Source organism: Trachypithecus francoisi, unplaced genomic scaffold, assembly GCF_009764315.1.
Source record: "Trachypithecus francoisi isolate TF-2019V2 unplaced genomic scaffold, Tfra_2.0 Lachesis_group21, whole genome shotgun sequence".
NCBI classification, from domain to species: domain Eukaryota; kingdom Metazoa; phylum Chordata; class Mammalia; order Primates; family Cercopithecidae; genus Trachypithecus; species Trachypithecus francoisi.
The window spans coordinates 42,721,484-42,735,585 of NW_022681467.1; the positions used below are offsets into that span (position 1 = coordinate 42,721,484).

Genomic DNA, 14,102 nt, shown 5'->3' on the forward strand with positions numbered 1-14,102 from the left:
CATGCCACAGTGAAGGTGACAGAACTCCCAAATCATAGTGTCCTGGCAGTGCCTTCATGCACTAGTTACTGGACACAGCTCTCCTCTGGGCCTCCTCACTCCTCCTCTCCCTCTGCTCCCAATGAAACCAGGTCCTGGTAAAGTGTTAGTTTCTTTGTATCTTTCACCCTCTGTTCTTGTCTCTGCAGACTGCCTGTCAGGTCCCAGGGTCTGGGTCCAGCCCATGCTGAAGTCCGAGGGGAGTGGGTGGATGGGCAGAAAGAACACTCGGGGCCATAGGCAGGTGAAATGTAGTTTTATTTAGCAGCTTTGTCATCAGCAGCTTTCTCACATTAGCTCTCTCACACTGTCCACCTTTATCTCGGCTGTCTGCGTTGGCTCTTAAGCAGCTCTTAAGCACAGCAAGCTGTGCCGTGGTTCTCCTCTGTCCATCTGCAAGACAGGCATTCTCCCTTACAGGGGCCAGTAGCTTCCTTCCCTCTCTGGGCACCAGCGCCTGCACAAGAGCCACATTGAGCCAAGCTGAGCCAAGAGCCATGCCCTGTGCACAGTGTCAGCCGGCCAATTATATCTTCTACAGGCAATAGTGACTGCAAGCCAAGTATGAACTTACACAAGCAGGTTATTTAACAAGTGGAGGTGTGTGCCTGCACACCAAACTCGCTGAGTCACGCAGGCCTGGATATCCATCTCAGCCTAGTCCTTGACCAAAGCACATCCATGTGCCTTACACTGCCCTTGTCTCCCCTTCAGATCACATGGCTAAACTTGGCCACCAATAGCGCTCCCCAAAAGACAATTACTTTCTTCCTAGCCCCAATTTTAAATTGCAAAAAAGAGGTCTCTGACCCACCCAGGGTTAAGGACGCACCCTGGTCTGCACCATGATGGCCTAGGGAATAGGGTCACCTACAGAATGGCCACCAGGAACTTACCCAGTCAGAATCCAGGATGGTGAGGTAGTGGGAGAAAGGGATGGATTTTTTCAGAAGGGATTTAATGGATAAAGTAAGAGCCTGCACTAAATTTGAAAATATTTGCTGATTTTAAAAATTCTATTACTGAAATTTCTAAATTTAATTTTCTAAGTTCAACCTCAGTGAATTCAGGTAAGTTAGGACTTGGCATATTTGAATCTCAGAAAGTCCCCTCAAGCACTGATTTTCAAACATTTTTACCGTGATCCATAATAAGAAATATACTTACTATGATGGCCCAGCACATATATGCACATAAATATATCTGGTCCAAAAGATTTATGAAATAATACTTAGCCTTACTAATTGCTTCAGAAATTCCTGTACAAGAGAATCTGGGATGCTAATACCTTTTTCATTCTAGATATTTCTCTTAACTTTCAAAGGCATGGCAAATGCCATTGTGTTAACACAGCCATTGACCTCCAGAGAGTTTTAAAAGGTGGCCCATTCAAGATTGCAGACTGGGGGAGAGATATTTGCCTCCCCTTCTCAACACCAGCTACAGAGATAGTCAGACGTCCTTTGTCCTTGAAAATAAGGATCACTAGAAAAATAAAGAAAATCAACAGTATAAAAAATAAAGAACAACATTAGCCAGGCATGGTGGCTCACCATGCCAGCACTATGGGACGCCAAGTGGGGAGGATCGCTTACATTCAGGAATTCAAGAACAGCCTGGGCAACATAGCAAGACCCTGTCTCTACAAAAAGAAAAATCAAAAATTAGCCAGGCATGGTGTCACATGCCTGTAGTCCCACTACTCAGGAGACTGAGGTGGGAGGATCGCTTGAGCTTGGAGAGGTCTAGGCTACAATGAGTGATGATTATGCCACAGTACACAGTGAGGCCCTGTCTCAAAAAAAAAAAAAAAATTAATTAAAAAAAATAAAGTCCAAGATAAATATGGGATAAGTTAGAAGCAAAGTAATTTAAGAAATATAAACTAACTTAGGAAAATCCCAATTGGTTTTCTTATAAAAACTCAAGATCTTGCATGTGTAAAATAAGAAGTGGAGGCTACTGGGAAAGGAACACTTGGAAAAAAAGTTATTGGAAATTTTTTAATTACTGCAAAAATCAAAAATTTAATAAGGGTTGTAAGAGAAAGTTTAAGAAATCTCCCAGAACATTGATCAAAAAGACAGATTTATTTAAAAATATTGTATACAAGGAAAGACAATATCAACCCAAAAGGTTTGATTTGACTATTGGGAATTTCACAGAAAGAAAACAGTAGAAAAGATGGGAGAAACTTATTAAAAGAAATAAGAAAATAAAAATTTTCAGATCTGTAGAAAGATGCAAGTCATTGGGTTGAAAATGCTCAAGTGCCAAACAGAATTCATTTAAAAAAAGACCATATCCAGATATATCCTCATGGAATTTGAGGATACTAAGTATAAAGAAAAGATCCTTTAAAATTCTAGAAAGAAAAAAAAAGTAAAACCTACAAGGACTGAGGAACAGTGAAATACCAGATTTCTCATCAGTGACACTGGACACTTAAAAAATAATGATGAAAGAATTCTTTCAAAGATCTAGAGGACATTGTTTTCCAATTGGAATTCTGTACCTGGAGAAACTATAGAGAAAAAAAAAAAGATATCATCAGATATTCAAGAATTCAGGAAGATTACTTTCCGTATACCATTTCAGGAAAAGCAACTTAAGGATGTACTCAAGCAAAACAAGGAAGAAAACCAAGGAAAAGAAACTTGGGATCCAGAAAACAGTGGATCCAACCCAGAAATACAATGAAGGGAAGTCTGCAGCAAGCCTAAAAATGATCCAGTCCACATTGGAGCTTTCTATCGCTGAGGATAGACATCTCCAATATAGAGTGTGTGGCTGAATTTGACATTTTAATGAAGGTACATTGTTGCAAACAAGAAAAAAAATAATAAATTCTGACAAAAACAAAACAATTACACCAGACAGGTATGATATATATATGAACAAACTGAGATATGACATGATTTTAATTATGATGGGGTACAAGTAAAAATAATGCATACAATGGTAGGGGCACTCTTCTTAAAGTTGATCTGGGGATATGACATTGGACACATAGAGAAGACAATGCAATCTTAGCATATTACTTGGCTCTGTAGTAAACAATAATCACAAAATGTAAATGTATATTACTAGTTACCCACTTTTAAAGTTAACATAGGCAGAGTGCAGAAAATTTAGGCTTAGTTATAAAACCAATGTACAAACCAGTTTATCCTCATTGACTATATGAAAGTAAAGCTGCAGCTGATAGACATTAGAGGGGGAGGATGTATGGGAAAAGGTAGGGACTCCCATATCTATAGCTCCATATTTGTTTACCTTTTTAACCAAGGGAGAATGTCCAAGGAGAATTGGAATAGAGGGATGCACATACGAGAAAAATGTAAGTTTCCAGAGAAAGAACAGAGATTTCCATGAGCTAAACCCTCATCTTTTAAGACGGCCCAGTCAAAAGATATTATCTCAAGCTGAAAAAATCAGTAAGTCAGGGTATAAATATGTTACTTAGAATTATAGAGGTGATCACCGGACTTGCTAAAAACAGAATAGTTGAGCGTATGGTGAACAGTGAATTTAAAATGGTAGTATTTCATTTTGTAAAACTGGTTATATTATTTTTGTTGTTGATTTTGGTCTGAATTCTCCTTGTTGAGCTTTTATATGGAAGGCAAGGACAAAGTTCTTGATTCTGACATCTTTTGAGTTGATAAGAGCCCAAAAACTGGGCATATGAATACACATGACACAGATAAGGTTGGATGGGGATTCATGACACACCAGTGAGTTACATGTTTTGTAACCTAAAGATAATGTTTTTCAAGACTTCTTTTCCTCCAAGGGAATGAATTTCTGCAGACATTAAGTCAGATGCAAGTGAGTCCATTTGTCTCCATTCTCTTCCTCTCTTTCATCACAGCGTGTGTTCGTGTGGGACTTGGATGAGACAATAATTATTTTTCACTCCTTACTCACGGGGACTTTTGCATCCAGATACGGGAAGGTAAGAATCCATTTTGTCTCTCTCTCTCTCTCTCTCTCTGTCTCTGTCTCTCTCTCTCTTTGTTTTCAACATGACTGTCTGTCCAGCCAGTTTGTCCTGGGAATTGTGGGGACAGTTTATGAGGCAGCTTCTCCAACAAAAGCTGACCTTTGGGGTCAGCCCAGGTTTTAAAATTGCTATGGCATTTTCCTTTCCCATGTGAAAATTTAATTAGCTTCCCCTTCTATTGTCTCCCATGCCTTTTCTTCCAACGTTTGAAGCAATCAACATTTACTTGATAGGAAATACACTTGTCTTCAGCTGTCTCCCTTCCTAAAACAGTGGGCTATGCTGCAGCCAAAGTCAGTAATTCTAGCTAGAAAACAAGGTAAAGTACTTTTCTTCTTCCCTGTTGTTTATCCTAGTGTCTCCAGCAGATGAATTTAATTTTCCTTCTGTTTTTTTGAGACAAGGGGGAGGCACTGTCAGCTCCAGTGTGGATCTTAGCAATCGTTTTGCAAATGTATCATCAACAAATTATGTCGGGAAACCATCTAGTTAGAATTCTAGGCAAATGCTATTGGCTGATTGGTGGTAGATGGAAGAGACCTTGAAACCACATGAATAATGCAAAAATGAACTCAACTGCTAAAACCCAAACCTTGCCAATTATTTGGGTTCATCCCCTGGGCTACTGAACAGACCACGAGTGGATGCCCTAGATATCTGTCGTCTCTTCAGGGGGACGCATGGGGTGGACGGGCAGTACTTAAGATGACAGCCTCGTTTTCATCTCCTCAGAGGTGAGTGACCCACTGGCAGCTGCTTCCACGCATGGGTAGCAACCTTGAGACTTGCCAGCGCCTGGAAAATATTTCTGTTTCTGTTTAGAGACCAGGAATATGATTTGACATCACTTCATGGCTTTTCCAGCTGCTCATGTTTTTTATGGGGGTTATAACAAGCTGGATGTGTAATTAGCAAGATAGATTTATCGTCTGCCATTATGTTGTAAAGAATATAAAAATGGTGTTGGTGGTGCAGAAATCTCTTGCCGTGTAGGAATGCCGTTAATATGTCTAGCAGTGCCTGTGGGAAATCCGGCATGCATTTTTGGACCATGCACAGCTTAGGTAAAAGATGGCAGAGTCAAGAGCTGCTGAAAACACTGAAGAATGGGCTCCGCAGCCATTGCAAAAATTTGGGCTATCCCACAGGGGCCACAGTAGTAAGTTGACCACTAAGTCGCGGTGTTTTATGGTTTTCCTAACCACTCCTGTAAAGTCACCTCCCCTGAGACACAGGCACTCACTCGTCTTGCCCTTAGAGGCAGGCTGCTGTGAAGTTCTAGAGCTCCGTGCAACAACTCAGTATGGATTGCATAGGGATGTGTGATCTTGGATATGATTTTTGTATCTGTGTCTCACCAGCATTCCTTAAACCAAACTGTGGGCTCCTTCAAGTCAGGGACAAGCCCTGAGTTCTTTCTGGGCCCTATGTCCCCTGCCCCATGCCATTCTTCACTGCCAGCCACCTCTCTCCCACCTCACCACCCAATTCCAGCCATCTTCACCTTCAACTCGACTTCCTATCTGGTCTCCCAGCTTCCACTCTTGCCCACTGCAGCCCCCTACATTGGAGTCATCCTCAAATACAAGCTTGACCATATCTCTCTCCAGCCAAAAATTCTTCAGTGGCTTCACCATTGACAAGCCTACCCCCAGCCTCTGAGGCTCTTCATGAGTGGCCTCCTGCCCTACTCCCCAGCCTCCTTTCCTACTACTTACCCTGAGTTGTTTCCAGTCCTTGAACCTACCACATTCTCTCCCATCGCTGCTGGATTTCTCCCAGAAGATCCTGAGACAAGGAGTGAGTGCGGGTAGTCTATCTGGGAGGTAATCCCAGGAAGCACCGGGCACAGAGTGGGGAATTCAAGCAAGGAGGGAAAGGAAGCCAATACAGATTACACAAATATAATAGTTACTGCCGTGGGCGGCTGGGGCTCAGGTCCACCAGGGGCAGTGTTAACCCACCCAAGGAGTGAGGGAGCTGGGATATTTACCTGCAAATTCCCTTCTATCAAGGGTTGAAGGCTTTTCCTGGGAATTGTCTCCCTGCACTTCTGGCCTGTCACCAAGAAGCCGCAGGGGGCAACCTTGGTGGCTCACACCTATAATCCTAGCACTTTGAGAGGCCGAAGTGGAAGGATTGCTTAAGGCCAGCCTGGGCAACATGGTGAGACCCCATCTCTTTAAAAAACTTAAAAATTAGCCTGGTGTGGTGGTGTGTACCTTTCGTCCCAGCTACTCAGGAGGCTGAGAAGGGAGGATTGCTTGAGCCTGCGGTGAGCTGTGACCGCACCACTGCACTCCAGCCTGGGCAACAGAGCAAGACCCTGTCTCAATCAATCAATCAATCAATAAAAAGAGAGCCCCATGGTAGAGCATCAGAAATGCTGACTGTGGAAGGCTTCTTCATATATGTACAGGAATGGTGACAGTTGAGAGGATGTGGAGCAGGGGCACACTGGAAGCCTCTACTATCATCTAAAATGTTCTAGAATGTTCTTTTATTGAATTAAATCCTACTTATCTTTCAGTTCTCATGTAAAATGTAGCTTCGTCCAAAAAGCCTTTCCTCACTACTCCTCTCCATCTAAATTGCATCTCTCCTCATAACCGTGTTTTCCATTCATGTCATAATTATGTTTGTTGTACGTCTTCCTTCTAGACTATAAGCACCATAAGGGCAGAGACCACGAACATTGTTTTTTATCTCCCCAACCACACACAGTGCACAGGGCAGAATTGCTCCATAAATATTCGTCGAATGAATGAATCGGGGCAATCCCCTAGAATGTTAAGCTGCATGAGGACAGGGACCTTTTGTTTGGTTTTGTTGTGTTCATAGCTTTATCACCAGTGCATGGAACGGTGTCTCCCACTTAGTAGGTGTCAAGTAAATATTTGTTAAACGAAGGAAGGAAGGAAGGAAAATAGTATCAAAACAGAAATTTTTAACTGGTGGCCACTGACCAAATTCACACTGCAGATATTTCTCTTTGGCCCCCAGAGTGTTTGAAAAAATGTGAATGTGTCGCCAACATTTAAAAATCAGGAGATTGCACAGACCAAAACAATCTAGATTTCCAGCTCTTCTTGAAAAATTAGGAATCTGGCAATCCTGTGTTCCCCTGGGGCAGCAATCAACAGGAGCAGAGGAGGACTGCCCTCTTAGAGGGGGCGGACATTCTCCAGCCCATCACAGCCCCCACCTGGCCTGGTTAACCCATTCTTGGGACTCTCTGGCCCCATTGGTATCTGAGTTTCAACATCCATCCTAGAATTACAGAATCATAGAAGATTAGAGCTGGAAGGACTTGAGAGACCATCATGTTCAGTTAGTGTCCATTGTCCATAAGGAGAAACTGAGGCTCAGAGGGAGTAAGATTATCCAAGAAAGCATGAGAATCAGACGCAAGCTCACCTGCCTTCCTGTGTGATCTCTGGATGTCCAGGGAAAACTGAGGTGAAAAGCTCTTGGAGCACCCAGATCGCCTGTGCCATCTTCTTGACTCTCCTAGAATTTTCCATTCCCTCCTCCAGCTCTCACTAAGGTGAGGAATGAGTGTTTTCATTTGCTACATCTAGCAACTTTCAGAGAGACCCAAAATAATTGTGACTTAAACAAGATGCAAGTTTATTTCACTCCCCAGCAGTTCAGATGGAAGCAGTTCAAGCTGGGGAAACTGCTGTGCAGCACCAGAGACCACGGCCTCTACAGTCTTGTTCCCTGCCATTTTTTGGAGTGTCACTTGCATTGGCAAGATAAATTGTAGCTTACCTCCATGTCTGCATTCCAGCCAGTAAGAAGCAGGGATAGGAAAAGGAGGACTTGTCCCTCTCTTTTGATGTTTTTATTTTCTTGCCCCTCTTTTTTTCTTATTTTTATTAATTTTTTTAGAGACAGGGTCTTGCTCTGTTGCCCAGGCTAGAGTGCAGTAGCACAGTCATAGCTCACTGTAACCTCAAACTCCTCACTCAAGTAATCCTCCCACCTCAGCTTCCTGAGTAGCTGGGACTACAGGCAAGTGCCACCATGCCCAGCTAATGTGTGAAAATTTTTTGTAGAGATGGGGTATCACTGTGTTGCCCAGGCTGGTCTTGAATTCTTGGGCTCAAGTGATTCTCTCACCTCAGCCTCCCAAAGTTCTGGGATTACAGGCCTGAGCCACCACACCCAGCAAGCCCCTCTTTTTTAAAGACCAGACTCAGAAGTTGCAGGCATCACTTCTGCTCTTATCCTATTGGGCAGAACTTGGTCAGGTGGTCTCATCTAGCTGCAAGGGAGTCTGTGAAATGTAGTCTTTATTTGAGGCAGTCATGGCCAGTTAAAATTTAGAGATTCTATTACTCTGAGAGGGAGAAAAGAAGAATGGGTATTAGAGGACAACTAGCAATTTCTAGCCCAAAGTACCGTATAGTAAAAGGAAAAACAATTAAATAGAAAACTAATGAGGAAAAATAAAAGTAGTTATGTTTGAGAGGCCTCAGGGGCCTCAAGATTTGTAGGTCTGAAGCTCCAGAGAGAGGTCTGCACTATGGCTGTAAGCTTGGATGTCAGAGAAGTAATAAGGATCTAGAGGAGAACTGTGAGCCCCATTTTGCAGACAGAGTAATTGAAGTTATGTAATTGGTGGGATATTCATGACAGAACCAAAACTCATGGCCTCAGCTTCTGGCTCACAGTTCTTTCTCTCTGTACTTCCCCAGCACTGCAGCCATGTGAAACTTGTTATTAATAGCTGTCATCAAGTATAAGACTCAGTTTGAAGTACAACTTATTTAAGCTACAAAGAAAATTTATTGGAGCACAATAATTGAAAAACCCAGGGATACCTGGGATTCAGGTCTGGCTGGATCCAGATGTTTAAGCAATGTTCTTAGGTCATTCTGTATCTCTCAGCCAATTTTCTCCATGTGGTAACTCCCTCTCAGCAATCCCAACTAAAAACTGGAAACTTCTAGTACCCACATTCCAGCACAGTTTCTAGGCTTGAATCTCAATGTCCCAAACTGGGTCACATGCCCATCCATATGCCAACCTCTGTAGCTCTGACTGGCCAGCCAAATCAAGAGCCCACTCCTGGCATAGGAATGGAGGGGCAGATCAGCTCCACCACAACCAAATAGAGTGAGGAGGGGGATGGTCCCCCAAGGGAAACTGGAGTAATCCTTCCAGAAGAGCATGAAGGCCATGGATGTGCAGTGAATGGGCACTGGATGCCAAGATCCCCTGAACATCCATGACAAGAACCAGCAACGCTTTGCTTGTGGCCATGATGCTGCGCACCATGCAGAAAGGCAAAATCATTAATAGTACCAGCCAGATGGGGGACTCGCTGTTTATTTGGGGAACTGAGACCAACAAAGCTAAAATGATTGGGAAATGATTCAAAATAGGGTGTTTGAATTTTAAGACAGAAACTGGGCTGCCTTCCTGTTCCCAATCAAGGGATGTGCTGCTTGAGGCTGTCATCTCTTTACTTCCTTTCCATTTCTCCCTCCCCAGTGCTCAGAGCCAGAACATCCTTTTGGTAGCTGTATCTCCCAGCATCTTGTGGATCCATTAGAAATTCCCTGGAGAGCTGGAGCAGCCAGTGACTGCCGCCTCTTTCCTAACCCCTCCTTTCCCCTACCACCCTCCTCCGCAGTTTCTGAACTCTGTTTTTTTCCAGCTGGTATTAGGCAAACGCAAGGTGGTCAAGAGCCTTTGCCTGTGGCCAGGAAGGGATTCTAAAAGGGATTAGTCAGCTTTCCTCCAGGGATTCCCGGGGAGTCGCCCTGATTCCTCCTTTTGTGCCTTGCCTTCTAGGCAGCCCACTACCAATATGAAGCTCAGCTCCAGGACCTGTTGTTGTTGTTAATAACAGTTTTATTGAGATACAATCCACATATCATAATTTGGCCTTTCAATGTGTACAATTCAGTAATTTTTAGTATGTTCACACAGTTGTACAACCATCACCTGAGAGGGAGAAAAGAAGAATGAGTATTAGAGGACAACTAGCAATTTCTAGCCCAAAGTACCGTATAGTAAAAGAAAAAACAATCAAATAGAAAACTAATGAGAAAAAATAAAATTAGTTATGTTTGAGAGGCCTAAGGGACCACAAGGTTTGTAGGTCTGAAGCCACTCAAATTTAGAATATTTTCATCACTCCAGAAAGAAACCCTATACTCATTAGCAGTCACCCCCCACCTCTATTTCCTCCTCCCCCTAGTCCCTGACAACCACTAATCTACTTTCTTTCTCTACAGATTTGCCTCTTCTGGATATTTCATATAAAGGGAATCACACAGTACATGTGATCATCTGTGTTGTAGCATGTATCAGTACTCTATTCCTTTTTATGGCCACATAATTTTCCATTGTGTATTAGTCCATTTTCACACTACTATAAACAAATATTCGAGACTGGGTAATTTATAAAGGAAATAGGTTAAATCGATTCACAGTTCTGCATGGCGGGAGAGGCCTCAGGAAAGTTAGTGATCATGGCGGAAGAGGAAGCAAACACTTCCTTCTTCACAAGGCAGTAGGAGAGAGAAAGTGCAGCGTGAAGGGGGAAGACCCCCTTATAAAACCATCAGACCTAGTGACAACCCACCCACCACGAGAACAGCATGGGGGAAACCCCCGCCACGATCCAGTCACCTCCCCGAGGTTCCTCCACCAACACGTGGGGATTACAATTTGGATTATGATTCAAGATGAGATTTGGGTTGGGACACAGAGCCAGACAGTATCACATTTCATGGATAAACTATATTTTGTCTATCTGTTTATCAGTTGGATAGTTGAAGTTTGGACCATTATGAGTAATGCTGCTATGAACGTTGGCATACAAGTATTTGCATGTGCCTATGTTTTTAATTCTCTTAGGTATATGCCTAGGAGTGGAATTGCTGGGCCACATGGTAACTCTAGATTTAACACTTTTAAGGAACAGCCAGATTATTTTCCAAAGTGACTGTATCATTTTACATTCCCATCCGCCATATAAAATGGCTCCAATTTCTCCACATCCTCATCAATATGTTGTTGTCTGTCTTTTTGGCTATGGTCCTAGTAAGTATGAAGTGGTATCTCATTGTGGGTTTGACTGGCATTTCCCTAACAATGTTGACAAATGACTAGTGATGTTTTTATGTGCTTATTGGCCATTTGTATATCTTCTTTGGAAAAATATTTATTCAAATCTTTTGCTCATTTTTAATTGGTTTGTCTTTATATCATGATAAGAGTTTTTATATATCTGGATCCCATTCTGTTGTCAGATATGTGATTTGCAGATATTTTCTCTCTCATTCTGTGAGTTGTCTTTCCATTTTCTTTGTGGCGTCCTTTGAAATACCAAGCTTTTTATTTTTACGAAGTGCAGTTTATGTATATTTCCTTTGTTTACTTTTGCTTTTGGTGTCATATCTGAGACCCTATTGCTTAACCTAGGTCATGGAGATTTACTCCTGCACTTTTTTCTAAGAATTTTCTTATTTTAGCTCATACATTTAGGTCTATGATCCATTTCGAGTTACTTTGCCTGTATGATGTGAGGCAGGGGTGCAACCTCATTCTTTTACCTGTGACTATCAAGTCGTCCCAGTAGCATTTGTTGGAAAGACTCTTCTTTCCCCCACTGAATTGTCTCAGCATCCTGTCAGAAAATCAATTGACAGCCAGGCGCAGTGGCTCACACCTGTAATCCCAGCACTCTGGGAGGTCCAGGCAGGTGGATTACATGAGGCCAGGAGTTCAAGACCAGCCTGGCAAACATGGTGAAACTCCATCTCTACTAAAAATACAGAAGTTAGCCAGATGAGATGGTGCACGTCTGTAACCCCAGCTACTTGGGAGGCCTAGGCATGAGAATTCCTTGAACCCAGGAGGTGGAGGCTGCAGTGAACCAAGATCATGCCATTGCACTCCAGTCTGGGCGACAGAGCCAGACTGTATCTCAAAAATAAAAAATAAAAAAAATCAATTGGCCATAAATATGTTTATTTCTTGACTCTTAATTTTATCCCATAGATCTGTATGTATGCCCTTATGCCAGTACCACAGTGTCTTGATTACTATAGCTTTGTAGTAAGTTTCCAAAATGGAAACTAACAGTCCTCCAGTTTTGTTCTTATGACTGGTCTTGACCTTTATAATTGGCATCTCCATTGGTTTTACTTTTTGTGGTTTCAACACAGCCTTTGCACTTGCTGTTGTTCTCTGTGCCAGGAATGCCCATCTCCCCATTTTCTACGTGGCTCCTTTATTCACGAATCTGCCCAGTGGCTGGGCACAGTGGCTCACGCCTGTAATCCCAGCACTTTGGGAGGCTGAGGCAGGCAGATCACTTGAGGCCAGGAATTCAAAACCAGCCTGTCCAACATGGTGAAACCCTATCTCAACTAAAAATACAAAAATTAGCTGGGCATGGTGGCAGGCACCTGTAATCCCAGCTGCTCGGGAGGCTGAGACAGGAGAATCACTTGAACCTGGGAGGCAGAGGTTGCAGTGAACCAAGATCACACCACTGAACTCCAGCCTGAGCGACAGAGCAAGACTGTGTTTCAAAAAAAAAAAGGAACCTGCCCAAATGTTTCCTCATCAAACAAGCTTTATCACCACCTAATGCATTAAATATGTATTATTTATTACCTGCCCTCTCCAACACACGCACATTTGAATGTAAACTGTATGAAAACAAGCACCAGGGCCAGGATTAGCATTTTGTAGGCACAAAATTTAAGTGGGTACTGAAAAACAGAGTAATCAAGCTCAATCATTTTAGTGCAATATTTTAAAAATCAAAATTGATGCCAAAAAATCGATCATGAAAGAAAATCAAAATGTAAATAAAGACCACTGGTTGTGTGTGTTACAGCCCTGCGTTATTGTGCAATGGGAACAGTTTCCAATCAGCCTCTGACTCCCTGGCCCGAGTGGCTGTTACCTCTCCACAAGGCAGGTTTATGAGCCTTGGCAATGGTGGGAACGGATTGGCCAACAAGGGGCTTTAAATATAGTCATCTTTTGGTTTTTGTTTTTTGTTTTTTTTACTGTAGAGCTTTTATTAACTTTTTCCACTCAAGTCAAAATACAGAAAAATGTTTTGATAAGTGTATGTAGGGGCCACATTTTTCCTTTTGCCTCAGGCCCTGTGGCTTGGCCTGGCATGGCAGGCACCAGGGTGGTCTGCCTCCCAGCTGTAGCCCCCGAACCTAGCACAGGGCCTGGCACATGGTAGGAGCTCAGTAAATGTTTGTTGGTTACATGACTGTAATCAAGGGAATATTTTAAATGTTAGTAGCAGGGAGGGATCTCAACCCACACAGCATGTATGAAATAGAATTTTGGTTTTTTGTAATACGGTAGAATTCCTAGTTCCAGCCTTTGTTCTGCTGGGTTCTTTTTCCTTCCTCCCCAGGTTATATCAGACTTCCAGGGAGGTCACAAAGCACCCAGGGACTGGGTGAGAGCTCATGGACCACGAGTCGTCTGTGCACTTATGACACTGCTAACATGTGTGTGATTCCTGTCCCTAGGGGTGCGTCAGGTCTGGTGGGATCTGGAATCTCAGTGAGGCTAGCTGTGGTCATATCTGCCTGACCCCTGGCCCAGACTGTCACTCTCTTAGGTTTTACTTCCTGGCACACGTGGCAGGGTAGGGAGGCCTCTGAAAACCCCCTTCCATCCTTCAGCTGTTAGAAGTCAGGACAAGAAGCCAATGCCGCTTGCTTACCACCCCAAGGCCGAAAAGCTCAAAATCTGCGGCCTTGTGAATGGGAGGCTGGAAAACAGGGAAGTGAGGGAGCAAAAAGAGAGTAACAACTCACGTCTCGCCCATGTCCTTGTTGGCGGATACATCAGATCCTTCAGGGAGCAAACTGGAGTAGAAGGGAGTGTTGGGAAAAGGGAGGCATTTGCAGTTGTCACAGTGATTGGGGGGCACAACAAACCCATGGATCAACCCACCAAGATACCATTAGTGGTCTCCATAGAAATTTATGCATTTCCTCATTTTATTCAACAAATATTTGTCAAGTGCCCCCTGCATGCCAGGTATACTGTC

At 43.1% G+C, this 14,102-nt stretch overlaps 1 protein-coding gene across 3 annotated transcripts in view; it reads left to right on the forward strand.

The window, feature by feature from the left end:
• EYA2 (EYA transcriptional coactivator and phosphatase 2) overlaps positions 1-14,102 on the forward strand; it is a 299,299-nt gene that overhangs the window by 202,140 nt on the left and 83,057 nt on the right. For all 3 annotated transcript variants that reach the window (XM_033186638.1, XM_033186636.1, XM_033186637.1), the window contains one exon: positions 3,914-3,997. In XM_033186638.1, the coding sequence (XP_033042529.1) occupies positions 3,914-3,997 (84 nt within the window). The remainder of the gene's footprint in view (positions 1-3,913; positions 3,998-14,102) is intronic.